Raw genomic sequence first — 22798 nt, 5'->3', positions numbered from 1 at the left:
CTTTAGGCTTTCCTGAGTGTGGTGACTCATGAAATTGACACATCCCTTGTGGATACCCTGGAAGCTGTGTTTATGGAATTGTTAAGAGATATTGGTTCCTTGATGCCTGTGGAGGATCTTATCTCCTTGCACCTAAACTGTAACAGTGGACGGCTGCAAAGACCTCCACTGCTAATGAGGACCACTTGATGCTGTGCTGGCAGGCTGTTGTTTCTGTTTAGTATCCTTTTGAGTAAGCGGGTACCAAGTATGGCCATGGCAGTCTTGTGAGTCTGAATGTTTAATCTAAAGTGACTTCTGTTGGTCAGAGCCACAAATAATTTCAGATGTACTAACTTGATAAACATATTCCAAATGTTTGGTTAAACCTAAAAAGACCTCTCTGGTGGATGTAGCAGTACATCATTTCATATGTATTAATTTCATAACTTGGTTTTTTTTTTTTGAGATGGAGTCTCACTTTAGGATGGCACCATCTCAGCTCACTGCAACCTCTGCCTCCCGGGTTCAAGCAATTCTCCTGCCTCAGCCTCCCAAGTAGCTGAGACTACAAGCATGAACCACCATGCCCGGCAATTTTTTTGTGTGTTTTTAGTAGTGACAGGGTTTCACCATGTTGGCCAGGCTGGTCTCGAACTCCGGACCTCAGGTGATCTGCCCACTTTGGCCTCCCAAAGTGTTGGGATTATAGGCCTGAGCCACAGTGCCCAGCCTAATTTCATAACTATTGATAAATTTTCATCTTACACTGAATTTACATTTCGACTTAACTTTCTTCTTACACTAAATTAATGAATTAACATAAATCATATTCTGTATTTAATTATAAAAACATAAATAAAATTATCACATCAATTTAATTATTATAAGTAATTTATACATACTGCATAATGACTTTGAAAACAGTATAACTCAAAATAATAGAAAACAAAATTAATTGAATGAAGTACTACTGAATTTCAGGTATTTCTGTGACAGAACACAAATTTAAAATTTAATAAAATAATACCTTTTCTTAGCAAAAAGTTTCTTAAGTCAGATTATCCTTTCATGTTTTAAATGAAGCTTCTTCTAAATAAGTCATTTTATTCACAGTTGCAAATTTCTTTTCAACACATACAATGTATAGTACATGCTGGAATCAAACACCTGAAGGAGCTGGAATCTTATGAATACAGCCAGGGCAACAGTGTAGAGAATCATGAACAAAAACATCACAGTCCACACAGAAAACATTTTGGCACACAGCACAAACATAAACCTGTAGTGAAAAGAAGAAAAGTGATAAACTAGTTTCCAAAAGTTAATTACAGCACAGCTTGATGACATTCAAGGTGTGCTTTGCTCTTTTGTATCTCTACCAGTTTTTTCCCACTACCTACTTTATTACTTCCATGTACTCTATATTCTCAAATCTAAGGCAATTAATTTTTTACCCCAAACTATCCCTTAGAAATGAGGGAATGACTTTGTTTTTGAGCCTTTAAAGTCTATTCTATTATAGTTCACTCTCAATTATTTCATTCTACGGTTTGGGAAAGACATGAGCTTCAAACCAGCGCTACTTTTGAATGCTTAGCAAGACCACCTAATTGATTCAATTAAAAAGAGAAGCATAAAAATTTAACATAGATTTAATTATTCTTAGGGAATGACCTCACAATTGCAAACGTTATATTTCCTTTTCAAGTAAACCTTTCAAAAAAATATGTCAAATGACACAGATAAGACAAATAAAAAGGAAAAAACTACATTTGTTCTTTCAGCATTACATATATGAGTACTTATGCCTTGGGATAAATTTTCCAGGGCAGCTTCATACACAGATTCAAAAATCACTAAATCTCAGAAGTATGTGGCTTTGGATAAAAAAATAAAAACGAAATGAATGAATAAATAAATCTCAAACAACACAGACAATGACCTATTCTTAAAAACTCAAATGAGGCTGGGTGTGGTGGCTCACACCTGTAATCCCAGCACTTGGGGAGGCCAAGGCGGGCAGACTGCTTGAGCCCACAAGTTCAAGACCAGCTGGTCAACACGATGAAACCCAGTCTCTACTAAAAATACAAAAATTGGCTGGGCATGGTGGTACATGCCTATAATCCCAGCTACTTGGGAGGCTGACTCACAAGAATCACTTGAACTTGGGACGCAGAGGTTGCAGTAAGCCAAGATTGCATCACTGCACTACAACCTGGGTGACAGCGCAAGAGTTCGTCTCAGAAAATAAAACCAAAAACCTGTCAAATGACTCAAAAAGTAGTTCCAGTAAAGAGGAAGCTACTGATGTCAAAGAGGTATATACAATTTAATAAAATTATAAATTGTGACAGTGGAATAGCAATACTTATAATTATTATTTTATATAATTTATATAGTTTTAAATAGGAACATGTAACTAAATTAAAAATTAAAGCTAGACAGTGATCCATATTATATACATCTATACAAGTTTATACATTAAAGTTGGCCCTCTTCAAAATTGAAAAAATATTTTCTCATTGGCATAATGGAAGAATCACCTATTATCTGTGGCCACCTTAAACAACTTCAATGTGTTATCACACAGCTTAAAGTATAACATGAAGAAAATATTTTAAATACTTTCAGATTAAATGCAGTTTAGCTTGAAAGATAAAGACAAATTACATGTTTTACAAGGGTGTACTAAAGTAGACAAAACAATCAAAGAATTTTAAAAAATAAGAAAAATATTTAAAAACTTTTAATACAAAAAATTTTTTTTTTTTTTTTTGAGACGGAGTCTCGCTCTGTCACCCGGGCTGGAGTGCAGTGGCCGGATCTCAGCTCACTGCAAGCTCTGCCTCCCGGGTTTATGCCATTCTCCTGCCTCAGCCTCCCGAGTAGCTGGGACTACAGGCGCCTGCCACCTCACACGGCTAGTGTTTTGTATTTTTTAGTAGAGACGGGATTTCACCATGTTAGCCAGGACGGTCTCGATCTCCTGACCTCGTGATCCGCCCGTCTCGGCCTCCCAAAGTGCTGGGATTACAGGCTTGAGCCACCGCACCCGGCCCAAAAATTTTTTAAGAAGATGAATTATAGCCCGGCATGGTGGCTCATGCTTGTAATCCCAGCATTTTGGGAGGCCAAAGTGGACGGATCACGAGGTCAGGAGATCGAGACCATCCTGGCTAACACGGTGAAACCCCGTCTCTACTAAAAATACAAAAAAATTAGCTGGGCATGGTGGCGGGCACCTGTAGTCCCAAAAACTCAGGAGGCTGAGGCAGGAGAACGGCGTGAACCCGGGAGGTGGAGCTTGCAGTGAGTCGACATCATGCCACTGCACTCCAGCCTGGGTGACAGAGCCAGACTCAGTCTCAAAAAAAAAGAGATGAATTACAAAGTATCTTTATAGCAAAAATTATAATGCAGAATAACAAAACTACTATTTAAACTATATTGTTCCCATTTTACCTCCACCTATTTTAATTATCTTTACAAGAAATAAACTGATATGAGCCTGGTCTTTAACAACCTGTTGAAAACTTATAGTACCATTTATTTCAGTATTTCTTGTACATTACTTAATATTTAGAAAGCCAATGAACTTACATGTTGGTCTTTCAATTCCCCCTGACATCCATAACAAAATCTGAAAAAAAAGTTTAACAATCAGCTTTTTCTTAAAATTCACTCATTAAAATAGTTCAGCAAAATCTCAATAACTAGAATCCTTTAATTAATATGTACTTGTCTTCACATGACTTTCAGGAAAAAGAGTTAAGAATACCAAAAGGCCAGGCACGGTGGCTCATGCCTGTAATCCCAGCACTGTGGGAGGCCAAGGTGGGTGGATCACCTGAGGTCAGGAGTTCGAGACCAGCCTGGCCAACATGGCGAAAACCCGTCTCCACTAAATACAAAAATTAGCCGGGCGTGATGGTGGGCGCCTGTAATCCCAGCTACTTGGGAGGTTGAGGCAGGAGAATCGCTTAAACCCAGGAGGCGGAGGTTGCAGTGAGGCGAGATGGTGTCATTGCACTCCACACTGAGTGACAGGAGCGAAACTCCATCTCAAAAACAAAAAAAAAGGATACCATAAATTTAAAAAAATTCCACAGTATATACAAGGTCATCTGACAGCCCAAAATGTAGTTTTTATTTTCATTAAGGTTAAATGTGAGCATGCTTTATTTTTCTTTTTTTTCAAGTCAAGGGTCTTGCTTTGTCTCAAAGGCTGGAGTACAGACATGCTATCATGGCTCACTGCAGCTTCAACCTCCTGGTGATCCTTCTGCCTCAGCCTCCTGAGTAGCTAGGACTACAGGCATGCATCTCCACGCCTGGCTAAGTTTTTATTTAGACAGGGTCTCGCGATATTGCCCAGGCTGGTCTCGAATGCCTGGGCTCAAGCAATCCTCCCATCTTGGCTTCCCAAAGTGTTAGGATTACAGTCATGAGCTACCGTGCCCAGTCACAAGCACTTTCAAACTTTTGTTTGATAGTCAGTTATTCTAATAAGTGCTACTTTGTGATTCTTCACAGTTACTGGCTATGAACCTCCAACTACGAAAGAAGAGAATTTAATTCTCTTTCAACCATCTTGAACCCAGTAATGCATAAATATGTAACTAATGTCATTCTCAATTCTTTCTACATAGTTAAGTCTTCCTTTTGGATAGAACAATAATCAATGTTTAGTTTACTATCTAATTCAGGCCCAGTTTTCTCTGGAATAATATAACTGTCCTCTCAATATATTTAAATACATCAGGAGTTCTGCAGTTTTCATCCCCTTGGTGATATCTTTCCTGGAGCATTCTGACTGTCTCCAAACTGGACTGTTCCCCATATGTGACACACAGGTATCATTCTGGAATTTCTTCTTACCATCATGCTACGCCGTTCTTCCACCTGTTTTGAATTAGATACATATTACTAGACCCCATGTCATTCTCTTTCTCTGTTCCTTTGAATCATCTACCTCTTCCAGACCTTCCCCAGAAAAATATCTTTTTGAGACTTTACAAGTCTGAAAATGTTGTTATTCTACCTTCACTTAACTATAGCTTGGCTGGGTATCTAAGGGTAACAATTTTCACTACAAACTTTGAAGGTGACTGCTCCCTCTCTGCATCCAGTGTTGCTAATGAGAAGCCAAACAAGTTTAATTCCAGATCCTTTGTATGTGACCTCGTTTTTCCTCTCTGGAAATGTTTAGGGTTAAGGATTTATTGTGTATTCTGAAAGTTCACAATTATGGGGTCTGTCTTCCTTCAATACGTCAGGCACTTGGCAGTCCCTTTCTTTTATCTTTGTTGTAGAGATGAGGTTTTGCTATGTGACCCAGGCTGGCCTGGAACTCCTGGCCTCAAGTGATCCCCATCTCAGTCTCCCAAAGTACAAGGATTAGAGCTATGAGCCACCCTTCCCAGCCAACAGAACCTTTCAATCTAGAAAGTTCTGTCCTTCAACAGAAAATTTCTTTGAACTATGTCTTTGATGATTTTCTATCCTATCTTTTTTTCCCTCATATTATTCTCATACTGGACCTTCTGGATGAATCTCCAGTATTCTTATCTTTACTCTCCTATTTCAACCTCTTTATTTTACTCCTTTTATTGTACTTTCTGGAATATTTCTTAAACTCCATTTTCTATAGTACTGGGTTTTTCTTTTCTACTACATTTAACCTCAACCATAAGCAAATAAATACCAAGCTAAAACAATGAGACTTTTTTTTTTTTTGTCTGTCAGTTTTAGCCAATATAAAAAAGTTTCATAATACCTAATGTTGGCTAAATGTGGGAAAACAATAAATGAAACTTCTTTGAAGAACAACTTTACAATATCTATCACAATTCACAAAACATGTAAAACTCCTGACTCAGTAATTTTACCTCTAGGAATTTACCATGCATTTATACTTGTACAAATGTTCAAAAATATAGATATAAGCATTATTTGTTAATAGCAAAAAGAAAAAAAAATCTTATATCCAACAGGAAGCAATTGGTTATAATTATCCCTGAAATATGCAACAATTTCAAAAACAACACTGATCTAGATACGGTGACGTTAAATGACTTCCAAATGATTTAAGTGTGAAAAGCAAGATGGATACATAAGCCCAGCGCAGTGGCTCAAGCCTATAATCCCGGCACTTTGGGAGGCTGAGACAGCGTATCACAAGATCAGGAGATCAAGACCATCCTGGCTAACACGGTGAAACCCCGTCTCTACTAAAAAATACAAAAAAAAAACCTAGCTGGGCGAAGTGGCGGGCGCCTGTAGTCCCAGCTACTCGGGAGGCTGAGGCAGGAGAATGGCATGAACCTGGGAGGCGGAGCTTGCAGGGAGCTGAGATCCGGCCACTGCACTCCAACCTGGGCGACAGAGCAAGGCTCCGTCTCAAAAAAAAAAAAAAAAAAGATGGATACATAATTGTCTTCTGCTAGCCAGTAAGCATTTAATGTGATTCCTAAATCCTGGATGTTCTTTTTTTTTTTGAATGGAGTTTCACTCTTGTCGCCCAGCTGGAGTGCAATGGTGTGATCCACACTCACTGCAACCTCCGTCTCCGAGGTTCAAGCGATTCTCCTGCCTCAGCCTCCCGAGTAGCTGAGGGTTACAGGCACCTCCAACCACACTCGGCTAATATTTGTATTTTTAGTAGAGACGGTGTTTCACCATGTTGACCAGGCTGGTCTCGAACCGCTGACCTCAGGTGATCCACCTGCCTCGGTCTCCCAAAGTGCTGGGATTACAGACATGAGCCACCATGCCCAACTGATCCTGGATGTTCTTAAAAGTAGTAAATCTTTATTTTCTGAAGACTATTCTATAAAAGATTGACTACCTCTATTTCAGACTTTATTTGTTGTATTTCACACAAATACCATTCATAAAAATCCTTAAAGATTTTAGGTAAATTATGTTATGCCAGATTTTTATTTTATTTTATTTTATATTTGAGACAGAGTTTTGCTCTTGCTGCCCAGGCTGAAGTGCAATGGCGTGACCTCAGCTCATCGTAACCGCCGCCTTTCGAGTTCAAGCGATTCTCCTGCCTCAGCCTCCCGAGTAGCTGGGATTACAGGCATGCGCCACCACTGGGCTAAATTTTGTATTTTTAGTAGAGATGGGGTCGAACAGGCTGGTGTTGAACTCTGACCTCAGGTGATCTGCCTGCCTTGGCCTCCAAAAGTGCTGGGATTACAGGCATGAGCCACCGTGCCCAGCTTTTTTTTCCTTTTTTAAGAGATGGTGTCTCACTATGTTGCCCAGGCTAGTCTTCAACTCCTGGCCTCAAGTGATCCTCCCACCTTAGCCTGCCAAAGTGCTGAATGAGCCTCTTATTTTCAGTAGTATGCTAGGACTGGATTGTACTGGCTCAAGAGGATATATTGTTAAATATGTATTCAAGGATTTTGAGAGCTGGTTGTTAATTGGTAGATAAAAATTGGCCATAGTGGGAGTATTCAAACCATGGAAATCTGTGAATACTACCAGTCAGGGTTTTTTTCTTTTCCTTCTGGAAAACTGATTTAGTAGTACAATCATTACCCTTATTTATACATACGTGGGTTTAGTGAAATTATTTGGTTTCTGGAGATTCAGATCTATTTAACAATGAGTCATTTCAATCACAACCACGACATTCTTCACCTCATCTTCCATATTAGAAGTACTCTTGTCCAAGCCAATTGGATTATTTTTTAAGGTAGTAACAATCTATTCAAACATTAGCTTACCACTTGTAACAGATATAAATTAATCCAAACTGATATACCTTTCTCCATTATATTCTTCTAGGGGAATTTCTTGAAAAGCATCCAAAGGAAACAAATGATGGTAAGACCGTGCCAAGTGGGGAGCAGACACCAAAGTAAGACCTAACACATGAAGCAGAGAGACATGTTGAGTAGCCCAAACCTCATGAAGACAACAGCTGAAAAGACAAAAGATGTAACTTTGGCAGAATATTTTCAGTTTCTTTTAGGATGGCAGTTATTCATTTTACCTGTGGCTATAACAGAAGATTGTATGATGGAATCTTAGTTCTGTCACTAAGTGTGTAACCAACCTGTCTTGGTCTATTTGCTTACTTATAAATGAAATAAAATTAGACAATTCTATTAGTTCAATTATTCATTCTTGTATATATTTACTTTATAAAGGTAAGAGATGGAAAAATGTCTACTAGATCTACTGCACTGCCTTTAAAGAATATACTTTTTTCAGAAAGAGGATCAGAAAACTAGAATGCTACATTTATATCTGGAAGTGGAGTACTAGGCACTCAATTTTAAAAGTAATCTATTTTTCTTTGCACAGATTAATTCCAGAAACATAGGAATAACTTAACATTTACATTAATTTTAGCAGCAATACAGATAAGTCATTAAACATTTACTGAATAATGAATAGTTGGTTTCTTACCACAGATTTTACATTCAACAGGTAGCTCACAGTACTTTGCCCGACACTGTGGACAGAAATAGCCTCCTAATGTAAGTCCTGGCTCAGTATTGCCATCCAAATGCCTGTAGAGGGGAAAAAAAAGGTAATATATAAGACTCTGAAAAGTTAGAGCAGGAAAGCACATTATCTTGACCTTAAAATCTTGACACTATTTAAAAATCTATTTAAAAGTCTGTATTTTTGGCCGGGTGCAGTGGCTCACACCTGTAATCCCAGCACTTTGGGAGGCCAAGGCGGGTGGATCACCTGAGGTCAGGAGTTCAAGACCAGCCTGGCCAACATGGTGAAGCCCCGTCTCTACTAAAAAATACAAAAATTAGCTGGGCATCTGTAATCCCAGCTACTTGGGAGGCTGAAGCAGAATTGCTTGAACCCAGGAGGCAGAGGTTGCAGTGAGCTGAGATAGAACCACTGCACTCTAGCCTGGGTGACAAGAGTGAAACTCTATCTCAAAAAAAAAAAAAAAAAAAAGAAGTCTATATTTAAAAAAAATTTATAACTTTTTGTAGAGATGGGGGTCTCACTATGTTGCTGGTCTTGAATTCCTAGCCTCAAATGATCCACCTGCCTCAGCTTCCCAAAGTGCTGGGATTATAGGTGTGAGCCACCTGCCTGGGCTGAAAGTCTATTTTTTTTTTTTTTTTTGAGACGGAGTCTCACGCTGTTGCCCAGGCTGGAGTGCAGTGGCGCGATCTCAGCTCACTGCAAGCTCCGCCTCCTGGGTTCACGCCATTCTCCTGCCTCAGCCTCCTGAGTAGCTAGGACTACAGGCGCCCGCCACCGCGCCCGGCTAATTTTTTGTATTTTTAGTAGAGACGGGGTTTCACTGTGGTCTCGATCTCCTGACCTTGTGATCCGCCCGCCTCGGCCTCCCAAAGTGCTGGGATTACAGGCTTGAGCCACCGCGCCCGGCCTGAAAGTCTATTTTTAAATCTGCATGTCTTATAGCTCAATTATGCTACATTCATTTTTTTCCCTCTCTTCAGTTTTTTTTTTTTTTTTTTGAGACAGAGTCTCACTCTATTGCCCAAGCTGAAGTACAGTGGCACAATCTCAACTCACCGCCTCCACCGCCCAGGTTCAAGCAATTCTCGTGCTTGGCTTCCTGAGCAGCTGGGATTACAGGCTTGAGCCACCGCGCCCGGCCTGAAAGTCTATTTTTAAATCTGCATGTCTTATAGCTCAATTATGCTACATTCATTTTTTTCCCTCTCTTCAGTTTTTTTTTTTTTTTTTGAGACAGAGTCTCACTCTATTGCCCAAGCTGAAGTACAGTGGCACAATCTCAACTCACCGCCTCCACCGCCCAGGTTCAAGCAATTCTCGTGCTTGGCTTCCTGAGCAGCTGGGATTACAGGCACGTGCTACCACGCCCAGCTAATTTTTGTATTTTTATTAGAGATGGGGTTTCATCATGTTGGCCAGGCTGGTGTCAAACTCCTGGTCTCAAGTGATCTGCCTGCCTCGGCCTCCCAAAGTGCTGGAATTACAGATGTGAGCCACTACACCCAGCCCTTCATTTTTATTTTAAAGTTTCTATTACTATCTTTGAATTCACTAACTTTTTTCTTCTGTAGTGTCTAATCTGCTGTTAATCCCAGCAAATATATTTTTCATCTAAAACACTGTATTCTTCATCACTAGAAGTTTATTTGGGTCTTTTTTATACCTTCCATATCTCTTCTTACCATTCTCATGTTCTATAATATCCTGAACATACAGAGTACATTTATAATATAATTGTTGTCCTAACATCTTTATCTACTAATTAATTAATTAATTATTTTTAAGCCTGTCACCTAGGCTGGAGTGCAATGGCACGATCTCAGCTCACTGCCATCTCTAGCTCCTGGGTTCAAGTGTATTTTATACCTCAGCCTCCTGAGTAGCTGGGATTACAGGCGTGCGCCACCAGGCCTGGCTAATTTTTGTGTTTTTAGTAGAGATGGGTTTCACCATGTTGGCTATACTGATCTCGAACTCCTGGGCTCAAGTGATCCGCCCACCTGAGCCTCCCAAAGTGCTAGGATCACAGGCATGAGCTACTGCACCCAACCCTTTGTCTATTAATTCTACCAACTGGGTTATTTCTGGGTATGTTTCCATTCTGTGATTTTTCTCCATTTTATGGGTCATATTTTCCTTTGCATCCTTGGTAATTTCTGCCAGGGATTGTGAATTTTGCTTTGCCAGACATTGTGAATTTTGCTTTGTTTTGGGTGCTGGATTTTTTCTTTTTCTTTTTTTTTTGTATTCCCTTAAATATTTAAGGGTTTGTTTTAGAATATACTTCATTAACTTGGAAATAGTTTAATCTCTTCAAAACTTGCTTTTAAGCTTTGTTAGGCTGGTCCAGAACAGCTGTTAGTCTAGATTTCTCTTTTTTTTTTTTTTTTTGCCTCTGGTTCCAGTTCTTGTGATAGAATTAATTTGATCCCATTACTGTGGACTCTATTCAATGCCTGTCATGTTAAGAGGTATTTCCATACAGACTGGTGAGAACATGAATGTTCTCTGTGTGAGCTCTGGGAATTGCTCTGTCTGCTGCTTTCCAGTGATTCTTTCCCTGACTTCCAGTAGTCTCCTCACACGAAAGTGCTGATCAACACTCAGCTGCTGACTCATGAGCAAGTCTCTGCAGCTCCCCAGAGAGTTCTCTCTGTGCAGCTCTTTCCTCTCCAGTACTCTGACCTGCAAAATTATCACCCTCTCAGCCTCCTTGAAAGATGAACTTTGTTTCTTCAACTCAACATCTCCAGCCTCCATCTGCAGCCTGGGAATTCCATCCAGGCAGTAAGCTGGAGTGCTCTTAGGGCCCATCTCATTTGTTTCCTTTTTGTCAGGGATCATTATCGCAAGGCTTGCTGTCCAATGTATGAAAACCACTGTTTTATATACTTTGTCTACTTTTTTTGACAGGAGGGTAAATCTAGTCCCTGTTACACCTTTTTGGCTGGAGGCAGAAATCTTGTTTGTGATTTTTAAGAATTACTCTCTTAAATTTAATTTTGTTTTATAATTATGTAAAATACAAAGCTCTGAAGTTAAAACACGGTACAGTAATATTCTATGTAACATTTTGGTCAGTGATGGACCACACATATGACAGTGGTCCCATAAGATAATACCACATTTTAGTTGCACCTTTTCTGTGTTTAGTTACACAAACACTAAGTGTTACATTAAAACTGCCTACATTATTCAGTACACAATATGCTGTACAGGTGTGCAGCCTAGGAGAAATAGGTTATACCATATAACTGTGATGTTAGTAGGCTACACTATCTAGGTTTGTGTAAGTACACTCTGTGATGTTTGCACAATGATGGTATCACCTAATGACGCATTTCTCAGAACAGATCCCTATCATTAAGTGATGCATTCAGAAAAGTCTAGGGTCTATCCCTTTGCTTTTCCCTACGCACTCACTGAGGTAAACATGAAAAAAAAAAAAAACTTCCCCCTCTACCCCTTTTAAGTTTTTATTATTTCCATACTACTGTTTTTATTATTAACATAAACAAGCAAATATATCCACTTACATCTCTACTTTCTTCTTAGGTGATCAGTAGCATACTACAAAATTCTCTCAAACTTACTATTTTATTTAGTAATAGATCCTGAAGATCACTCCATACAAGTATACAGACATACTCTTCATTGCCTGTCTTTTGAATTTATAACTTAAAAGAAGGAATTAAAAATGTAAAAACATTATCACTGATATTTTCAAGGTCTTTACTTACGCCATGCTGAAAGAGGGTTTTGCATCCTGGTCAGATAAAGAAGCAATGGTGTGCTGAGGAAATCCTTCATAGAAGAAAATGTATTACTTTCTTTTTCCAAGCAAACAGCAGAATTCTAGGACTAAGAACCTAAAGATGTTCTTATCAAAAAGCCAACGAAGTTGTACAAAATATCACTTTACCACCTTTCAGATAAGCTTATTATAGCATGATGAAACTAATTCCAAGCTACAAGAAAAAGTAGAGGAAACAGGGGAAAGACCTGTCTATATATATGACCTCAGATTCTGAAGTTCATATATATATTTTTCTTTTTCTTTTCTTTTTTTTTTTTTTTTTTTTTTTGAGATGGAGTCTTGCTCTGTCACCCAGGCTGGGGTGCAGTGGCGTTATCTTGGCTCACTGCATCCTCCACCACCCGGGTTCAAGCGATTCTCCCACCTCAGCCTCCCAAGTAGCTGGGATTACAGGCATCCGCCACCATGCCCAGCTATATATTTTCTAACTTAATAATGATCAACACCACTTTTTAAAGAGGTTGTAATTTTTACATCATTTCTGATACAAGTGAAGATATAGTACACCTTCATTTTATCTAAGTTTATACTTTTATGTTTAAAATTTTGAAATGCTCAAATCTTTCATGTAATTTGTTTTCCATATATAATTTTAAATTCTGAAAACATGTTCAGGAAAAGCAGAAACCATTTTTAAAAAGAGATATTACATAAAAAATTTAAATGTATCTACATATCAAAACAAATAAATAAAAGTAAAGGCAAATAACCAACAAGAAAAATATTTGCATCAGGTGACTAAGAAAAGGTTAATGCCGGGCGCGGTGGCTCAAGCCTGTAATCCCAGCACTTTGGGAGGCCGAGACGGGCGGATCACGAGGTCAGGAGATCAAGACCATCCTGGCTAACACAGTGAAACCCCGTCTCTACTAAAAAATACAAAAAACTAGCCGGGCGAGGTGGCGGGCGCCTGTAGTCCCAGCAAATGTAGTCCCAGCTACTCAGGAGGCTGAGGCAGGAGAATGGCGTAAACCCGGAAGGCGGAGCTTGCAGTGAGCTGAGATCCGGCCACTGCACTCCAGCCTGGGTGACAGAGCGAGACTCCGTCTCAAAAAAAAAAAAAAAAAAAAAGAAAAGGTTAATATTCCTAAAGGACTCTAACAAACAAATTATAAATTTAAAATGGAATAAGAATATATATCAGTAAATCAAAAAGATTAGCTAAATAAGATCTAAAATGTATTGAATGTTTACATCAAGCATTATTCTAAATGCACCATCTGTATTAACTCGATCCTTGCAACACACAATAAGGTAGTTAACTAACATCATTAAACACATGAGAAGACCGTGGAAAAAAGAGGTCGACTAGTAATACAAAAGGCCAAAAGTAGAAAAGCATCCTACTTAATTAACATTTAAAAATATATATATTAAATAAGGAGATTCTTTTTCTATTTAAAAGTTATACCTTTTTTCAATATAAATGTAATAAATCTTCATTGCAACATTTTTGTAAAATAGAAGAAAATAACATTTTAAAAAAGTCATCCAAGCCCGGGTGCAGTGGCTCACGCCTGTAATCCCAGCACTTTGGGAGGCTGAGGCGGGCGGATCACGAGGTCAGGAGTTCAAGACAAGCCTGGCCAACATGCTGAAACCCCGTCTCTACTAAAAATCCAAAAGTTAGCTGGGTATGGTGGTGCCCGCCCATAATCCCAGCTACTTGGGAGGCTGAGGCAGGATAATTACTTGAACCCAGGAAGCAGAGGTTGCAGTGAGTTGAGATCGCGCCATTGCACTTCAGCCTAGGCAATAGAGTGAGACTCTATCTCAAAAAAAAAAAAAAAAAAGAAAGAAAAAGTGATCAAAAACCAATAATTTCCCCTCCTTTGAGCAATTTGGTGTACTTCCCTGCAAGCTTTGTCTTTGCACAGTTTGTATTACACAGCTTTGATCATACAGTACAGAGAATTTTGTAGCTTATTTTATTTTTATTTTTTTTAAGACAGTCTCGCTCTGCCACCCAGACTGGAGTGCAGTGGCGCAATCTCAGCTCATGGCAACCTCTGCCTCCTGAGTTCAAGCGATTCTCCTGCCTCAACCTCCTGAGTAGCTGGGATTACAGACATCTGCCACCATGCCCTGCCATTTTTTGTAATTTTTAGTAGAGACAGGGTTTCGCCATATTGGCTAGGGTGGTCTCAAACTCCTGACCTCAGGTGATCTGCTAGCCTCGGCCTCCCAAAGTGCTGGGATTACAGGCATGAGCCACCACGCCTGGCTTTTGTAGCTTATTTAAAACATTTCTTAATGTAAGTATTTTTCTTTTTTGTTCTTTTCTTTTTTTTTTTTTTGAGACGGAGTCTTGCTCTGTCACCCAGGCTAGAGTGCAGTGGCGCGATCTCGGCTCATTGCCAGCTCTGCCTCCTGGGTTCACACCATTCTCCTGCCTCAGCCTCCCGAGTAGCTGGGACTACAGGCACCCGCCACCACACCCGGCTAATTTTTTGTATTTTTAGTATAGATGGGGTTTCACTGTGTTAGCCAGGATGGTCTTGATCTTCTGACCTCATGATTCGCCCACCTTGGCCTCCCAAAGTGCTGGGATTACAGGTCTGAGCCACCACGTCCAGCTTAATATAAGTATTTTTCTATAAACACAGTTTATACCTTTCTAGCCTTAAAAATAAAGAAAGCCAACAGTATTTTCTGGGTGACAGGACTACTGGTAGTTTTAATTTTTTTTTTTTTTTTTTTACTTCTCTGTACTTTCCAAAATTGCTTCAACAAGCATATTTTTTCTTTAAAAATTCTTAAATATTAAAATAACTTGTGCAAATAAAAATAGAGAGCCTAGATATATATTTTTTAAAAACATAAAAACACTTACCCATACGAATAAGGGAGCATTCAGAACTTGAGCTAGCAGGAGGAGGACTAACATGATGTGTGAGCAACTCTTTGTAATGGCTTTCATCTAAAATAACATGGTATGTGCCTAACAAGATGAAAAGGAAAAAAAAAACAGCTTCATAGACATAACGAAGTATACGTTCTATGTAATTCTGTAAAAGTTTTATCATCTGAAAATGTACATTTTCAAAATAATGATTTCAGCTAAATTATCACTTTTAAAACCTTATTTAAATAATACATCTAAACCAACTTCTCTAGGAATAACTGTAATTACAATTTATTATTACTATTATTATTTTAACATATAAATAGAGACAGGTCTCACTATGTTAATCAGCCTTGATCTCAAACTTCTGGCTTCAAGTGATTCTCCTGCCTTGGCCTACCAAAATGTTGGGCTTACAGGCAGAGCCATCATGCCTGGCCTGTAATTAGAATTTAATTAAAGACAAGTTATAAAATCTTTATAAAGAATTACATACAGTAAAATTTCCAGCTTTCCAAGAGTTATACTACTTCCTCTAAATATTGACATAAGTACTGAAAACTCTTTGCATTTTGAGATGATTGCTTACAGAATCAATGATATATTTAAGATGACTGCCCATATTTTAGACTACTTTTAGTAGCTCAGAACAGATTAAAACATCCTAATTTAATTAATAAATTATTTCCTACACAGTAATTATGAGCAAATATTAAAGAAATTATATATATACCACCAGTTTCACGAGCAAGTACAGTGCAAACGCGAACCTCTGCAGACAATCCAATAACAGATACTCTAATTTTAGCTGCCTTTAGGGTCTTCATAAAATCCAAGTAGATAGATAGTTTTAGGGAAGAAGAAAAACATTTAAGAATTAATGTATTTGAAATATAAAGAATGCTCTGAAAACTAGTAATAAATTCACTACATCTACCACAAAGATGAATTAGACACACAAATATATATATATAAAAAAACAAATTTGCTACAGAATTCTCTTTAGAGTTGTAACTTTGGTTTTGATTTTTTGGTCTACCTTGATTAGATCATAAATATTAGATGGATCACAAGTTGTAAGGCTGCTAAAGATGATTAGTACTTCTCGACTTGTATGTCCAGGCATGTGTCTTAAAAGAAAGATAAAATACACTCCAATTAGGTACAACAAATTACACTACCAAAAAATTTACCCAAAAAGAATAGTAAACATAGGAATACACATTTAGACTATAGAATACCTCATTTGTTTCAATAATGCAAGGAAAGGTTGTGAGTATATTTTAAACACTTCAATGTAAATTTTTCTAAAATGAACTACGCACTTCAAAAAATTGATAATTGATTCATTTAATAAATACTGAGTACTCAAGTTCTGGGGATAGAGTGATAAACAAGACTGACAATGTTCCCGACATCATGAAGCTTACATTCCAGTGGCTTGTTTCATACAAAGTCTAAAGTATACACTAAGAAATACAACAATATATGGATAAACTTTAAAAAGTGGCAATATCATATGGATCAGCTTTAAAGTATATAGATGTGGCTTCAAAATAGTAACACACACTTCTTTCTCAAAGACTATATAGTAGTCCCCTCTTATCTGCAGAGGATACATTCCAAGACCCCCAATGGATAACTGAAATCAAGGATAGTACTGAACCCTATATATACAGTCATCCTTCGGTATCCTTGGGGGATTGATTTCAGGACCTGCTACGGATACCAAAATCTGCAGACACTCAAGTCCCAGATACAATATGGCATAGTATTTGCATATAACCTATACACATCCTCCCACATGTTTTAAGACATCTCTAGATTATTGATAATACCTAATACAATGTATACTATGTAAATAATTGTTATCCCCTTTTAGGGGATAATGACAAGAAAAAATGTCTATTTGTTCAGTACAGGTACAATTTTTTTCCAAATATTTTCGATGTGTGGTTGATTGAATTCACAGAAGCAGAACCCAGGATTCGGAGGGCTGACTATAACATGTTTTTCCCAATACAGGCATACCTTGGAGATACTGCAGGGGTGGTTCCAGACCACAGCAATAAAGCAAATATCACAATAAATATTTGCAATACAGCAAGTCACATGAACTTTCAGGTTTCCTAACGTGTATAAAAGTTCTGTTTACAGCCAGGGGTGGTGGCTCACACCTGTAATCCCAGCACTCTGGGAGGCTGAAGCAGGTGGATCACGAGGTCAGGAGATCAAGACCATCCTGGTAACATGGTGAAACCCCGTCTACACTAAAAATACAAAAAAATTAGCCGGGCGTGGTGGCAGGCGCCTGTAGTCCCAGCTGCTCAGGAGGCTAAGGCAGGAGAATGGTGTGAACCCGGAAGGCAGAGCTTACAGTGAGCCGAGATCGTGCCACTGCACTCCAGCCTGGGTGACAGAATGAGACTCCATCTCAAAAAAAAAAAAAAAAAGTTCTGTTTACACTATGCTGTACTCTAGTAAGTGTGCAACAGCATTATATCTTAAAAAAAAAGTACACACCTTAATGAAAAATACTGCTAAAAATCAACAGAGCTGTCAGTGAATAATATCTTTTTGTTGATGGAGAGTCTTGCCTTGATGTTGATGGCCACTGACTGATCAGAGTGGTGCTTTCTGAAGGGTGAGGTGGCTATGGCAATTTCTTAAAATAAGACAAAGTAGTTTGCTACATGGGTCAACCCTTCCTTTTATGAAAGGAATGCAAATGCTGGTGATAGCATTTTATTCACAGTATTACCTCTTTCAAAATGGGAGTCATTCCTTTGAAACCCCACTGATGCTTTATCAACTAAGTTTATAGGGTATTTTTTTTTTTTTTGAGACTGATTCTTGCTCTGTCACCCAGGCTGGAGTGCAGTGGTACAATCTTGGCTCACTGCAACCTTCACCTCCTGGGTTCAAACAATTCTCCTGCCTTAGCCTCCCCAGTAGCTGGGATTACAGGCATGCGCCACCATGTCCAGATACTTTTTGTATTTTTAGTGAAGACAGGGTTTTACCATGTTGGCTAGACTAGTCTTGAACTCCTAACCTCAAGTGATCCACCCGCCTTGGCCTCCCAATGTGCTGGGATTACAGGCATGAGCCACCACACCCAGCCAGTGTAGATATTTTGAACCCCTTCCATGAATGGCATTTAGAATGGTGAATTCTTTCCAGAAGGTTTTCAGTGTACTTTGCCCAGATCCATCTATGGCAGTCATAGCCTTATGATATGTATTTCTTAAATAATCAAGATGTGAAAGTTCAAACTATTCCTTTATCCAAGGGTTGCAGAATGAGTGCTATGTTAGTAGACATGAAAATAACATTAATCTCCTTGTACATCTCGATTAGAGCTCTTGGGTGACTGGGTGGATTGTCAGTGAGCAGTAATATTTTGAAATAAATCTTTTTTCTGAGATAGATCTCAACAATGGGCTTAAAATATTCAGTAAGCCATGCTGTAAACAGATGTGCTGTCATCCGGACTTTGTTATTCCATTTGCAGAGCACAGACTGAATAGATTTAGCATAATTCTTAAGGACTCTAGGATTTTCAGAATGGTAACAAACATTAGTGCCAACATCAAGTCACCAGCTGTATTAGCCCCCAACAAGAGAGGAAGCCTATCCCATGAAGCTCTGAAACCAAGCATTCACTTCTTCTAGCTATGAAAATCCTAGATGGCATCTTCTTCCAACAGAGGGCTGTTTCATCTACATTGAAAATAAGAGGCCAGGTGCAGTGGCTCACGCTTGTAATCCCAGTATTTTGGGAGGCAGAGGCAGGAGGACTGCTTGAGCCCAGGAGTTCAAGACCAGCCTGGGCAATGTGGCGAAACCCTACCTCTACAAAAACAACAACAACAAAAAATACAAAAATTAGCTGGGTGTGGTGGCACATGTCTGTAGTCCCTCCTACTTGGGGGGCTGGGGGAATAGCTTGAGCCTGGGAGTTTGAGGCTGCAGTGATCCATTACTGCACCACTGCACTCCAGCCTGGGTGACAGAGCGAGACCCTGTCTCAAAAACAAACCAACAACAAAAGAAAAGAAAAAGAAAATTTAATATTTAGTGTAGTCAGCTTCATCAATTATTTTAGCTAGATCTTCTGGATAACTTGCTGCAGCTTCTACATCAGCACTTGCTGCTTCCTCTTGCACTTTTTTTTTTTTTTTTTTTTGGAGACGGAGTCTCACAGTATCGCCTGGGCTAAAGTGCAATGGCACGATCTCAGCTCACTGCAACCTCCGCCTCCTGGGTTCATGCAATTCTCCTGCCTCAGCCTCCTGAGTAGCTGGGATTATAGGTGCACACCACCACGTCTGGCTAATTTTTTGTATTTTTAGTAGAGACAGGGTTTCACTATGTTGGCCAGACTGGTCTCGAACTCCTGACCTCATGATCCGCCCACCTCGGCCTCCCAAAGTGCTGGGATTACAGGCCTGAGCCACTGTGCTTGGCCCCTCTTGCACTTTGGTTTTGGAGATAGCTTCTTTCATTAACCTCATGAGCTCAGCTCTGTTAGCTTCAAACTTTTCTTCCGCAGCTTCCTCACTGCTCTCAGCCTTCATAGAATTGAAGAGAATTAGAGTCGTGCTCTGGATTAGGATTTGACTTAAAGGACTGTTATGGCTACTTTAATCTTCTATCCAGCCCATTAAAACTTTCTCCATATCAGCAATAAAGCTGTTTCACTTTCTTATCATTCATGTGTCCACTGAAGCAGCACTTTGAATTTCCATTATGTTTTTCTTTTTTTGAGACAGAATCTTGCTCTATCATACAAGCTGGAGTGCAGTAGCACAATCATAGCTCACTGCAGCCTCAAACTACTGGGCTCAGTCTCCTGAGAAGTTAGGGACTACAGGTGCTCACCACTGTGCCTGGCTATTTTTTTTTTTTGGTAGAGATGGGGGTCTTGCTATGTTACCAGGGCTGGTCTCAAACTCATGGCCTCAGGTAATCCTCCCATCTCAACCTCCCAAAGTACTGCAGTTACAGGTAAGAGCCACCAGGCCCAGCCAAGCACTTTCAATTTCCTTCAAGAACTTTACCTTTACATTCACAATTTGACTAAGTGTTTAGCACAAGAGACCTAGCTTTCAGCCTGTCTTGCATTTTGACATACCTTCCTCACTAAGCTCAATCATTTCTAGCTTTTGATTTAAAGTGAGACATGCGACTCTTCCTTTCTCTTGAACAATCAGAGGCCACTGTAGGGTTATGATTGGTGTAATTTGAGTTTTTTTTTTGTCTTAGGAGATGGGGGGCCCGAACAGAGGGAGAAAGACTGGAAAACAGCCAGTTGGTGAAGCAGTCAGAACACACATAATACTTATCAATTAAGTCTGTTGTCTTATATGGGCCCAGTTTGTGGTGCCCTAAAATAATTACAATAGTAACATCAAAGATCACTGATCACAGATCACCATAACAGATATAACAATAATTTACAAAGCTTGAAATATTGCAAGAACTACCAAGTGTGATATAGAGGCATGAAGTGAGCACATGCTGTTAAAAAAAATGGCACCAACAGACTTGCTCAACACAGAGTTGCCATAAACCGTCAGCTTGTTAAAAAAAAAAAAGTTATCTGAAAAGTGTAATAAAAGTGCAACAAAATGAGGTATGCCTGTACATACACACCTATGATCATGTTTAATGTATAAAAATTAGGCACAGTAAGAGATTAACAATAATAACTAATAATAGAACAATTATAACAATGTGCTGGCATCACTACTCCTGCACTTTGGGGTCATTATTAAGTAAAATGACACAAACACTGCAATAGTTTTGACAGTCAATAACAGTTAATCTGATGACTTAGGCCATTACATGGGTGGGCAGCATATACTGTGTGGATCTACAGGACCAAGGGATGATTCACATCCTGGGCAGGACAGAGAAGGAAGGTGTAGGATTTCATCACGCTACCCAGAATGGCATACAACTTAAATCTTATGAATTATTTATTACTGAAATTTTCAATTTAATATTTTTCAGACCAAGAATAACTAAAACTGGAAAGTGAAACTGCAGATAAGGGGAGATTACTGTAAACCTCATAGTAATTCGGTCATAATAATCACGAACATTAATCTTGTATACCATTTAATTAAAATGATAGCTTGTAGAGTTTTAAGTTGTGGTGACCAGTTTTCACCTATACTAAATAGATGTTTCTATGCTTTCTGCAGCAATTTTATCAGTTAGTTATAGCTTTCCTGCTTATGTTTTCTTTTTTTTTTTTTTTTTTTTGAGACGGAGTCTCGCTCTGTAGCCCAGGCTGGAGTGCAGTGGCCGGATTTCAGCTCACTGCAAGCTCCGCCTCCCGGGTTCACGCCATTCTCCGGCCTCAGCCTCCAGAGTAGCTGGGACTACAGGCGCTCGCCACCTCGCCCGGCTAGTTTTTTTGTATTTCTTAGTAGAGACGGGGTTTCACCGTGTTAGCCAGGATGGTCTCGATCTCCTGACCTCGTGATCCGCCCGTCTCGGCCTCCCAAAGTGCTGGGATTATAGGCTTGAGCCACCGCGCCCGGCCACCTGCTTATGTTTTCATTGTTATCTTCTCAGCTCTCACTGGTAGACCCTGCTACTGTACTTACCTCTATTACATGTGTTACCTCCTTCTCATCCACTTCAGAACTAGAAAAATATCTATTATGTAAAGTTATAAAGTCTGAGCCAGGGCAGACTACCCAGAGATAAAATATGTAAGCTTTAGGGAGGCTGAGGTGAGCGGATCGCTTGAGGCCAGGAGTTCAAGACCAGCCTGGCTAACATGGTGAAATCCCATCTGTACTAAAAATACAAAAATTGGCTGGGCATGGTGGCACACACCTGTAATCCCAGCTACTAGGGAGGCTGAGGCACAAGAATCACTTGAACCCAGAAGGCGGAGGCTGTAGTGAGCTGAGATCATGCCACGGCACTCCAGCCTGGGTGACAGAGCAAAACTCTGTCTCGAGGAGAAAAAAAAAAAAAAAAAAAAAAAAAAAATATATATATATATATATATATATATATATAAGCTTTAACTATACCAAGTATTTCCTTTCAGGTCTTGGCTCTATTCCACATAGCTGAACTTGCCATATCTATTAATTTACAGATATATGAGGTTGGTGCAGAAGGAATTGTGGTTTTGGCCATTATTTTCAAAATAAATTAATAAATGTTAATAAAGGTACAACCAACCTACAATTATTATACTACATTAAATCTCATTTTAATAAAATATTTTTTACCAATATATTTCTTTTGTACTATTGATATTTCCAACAGTTTTAAATTATATTTTTATAAAACCTTTAACAATATCCTACTAAAATGTAAAATAGAAATTACTAGCCAACACCACACTAAACATCATAAATGACATTACATACTTTTCGTACTTAATAATTTTGTTATAGCTGTGTTTATGGGCCCCATATTAACACATCATTTCAACTTAACTCATTTAAAAAACTTCTAATTCAATTATACATAATGTATAATACTAACTTTAGAGTTTGCATAGCCATGCTTAGGGAATTATAAAGAGATGGCTCTCCATGACAGGTCATATCCACAGCTTTCTTCAAAGATGTTATATGTTTTCTTGGGTTTCCTAAAATAGAAATAAGATCTTTAAATAAAATCCTATATATTAAAAA

General features: G+C 38.9%; 1 protein-coding gene across 6 annotated transcripts in view; it reads right to left on the bottom strand.

The window, feature by feature from the left end:
• Positions 1-754: 754 nt before the first annotated feature.
• Positions 755-22798, bottom strand: part of GTF2H2 (general transcription factor IIH subunit 2) — a 34631-nt gene continuing 12587 nt past the window's right edge. For 5 of the 6 annotated variants that reach the window (XM_015140186.3, XM_015140190.3, XM_015140188.3 and 2 more), the window contains 9 exons: positions 22647-22752; positions 16165-16255; positions 15859-15946; positions 15114-15221; positions 12204-12267; positions 8416-8519; positions 7766-7868; positions 3586-3625; positions 755-1261 (listed from right to left, as the gene is read on the bottom strand). In XM_015140186.3, the coding sequence (XP_014995672.1) occupies positions 1142-1261; positions 3586-3625; positions 7766-7868; positions 8416-8519; positions 12204-12267; positions 15114-15221; positions 15859-15946; positions 16165-16255; positions 22647-22752 (824 nt within the window). In that variant the 3' untranslated portion in view covers positions 755-1141. The remainder of the gene's footprint in view (positions 1262-3585; positions 3626-7765; positions 7869-8415; positions 8520-12203; positions 12268-15113; positions 15222-15858; positions 15947-16164; positions 16256-22646; positions 22753-22798) is intronic. The other variant, NM_001260580.1, reaches the window with a different exon arrangement.

Source organism: Macaca mulatta, chromosome 6 (assembly GCF_049350105.2).
Source record: "Macaca mulatta isolate MMU2019108-1 chromosome 6, T2T-MMU8v2.0, whole genome shotgun sequence".
Lineage (NCBI taxonomy): Eukaryota > Metazoa > Chordata > Mammalia > Primates > Cercopithecidae > Macaca > Macaca mulatta.
The sequence above is the reverse complement of the archived record's forward strand: the minus strand, read 5'-3'. Positions and strand labels throughout refer to the sequence as shown.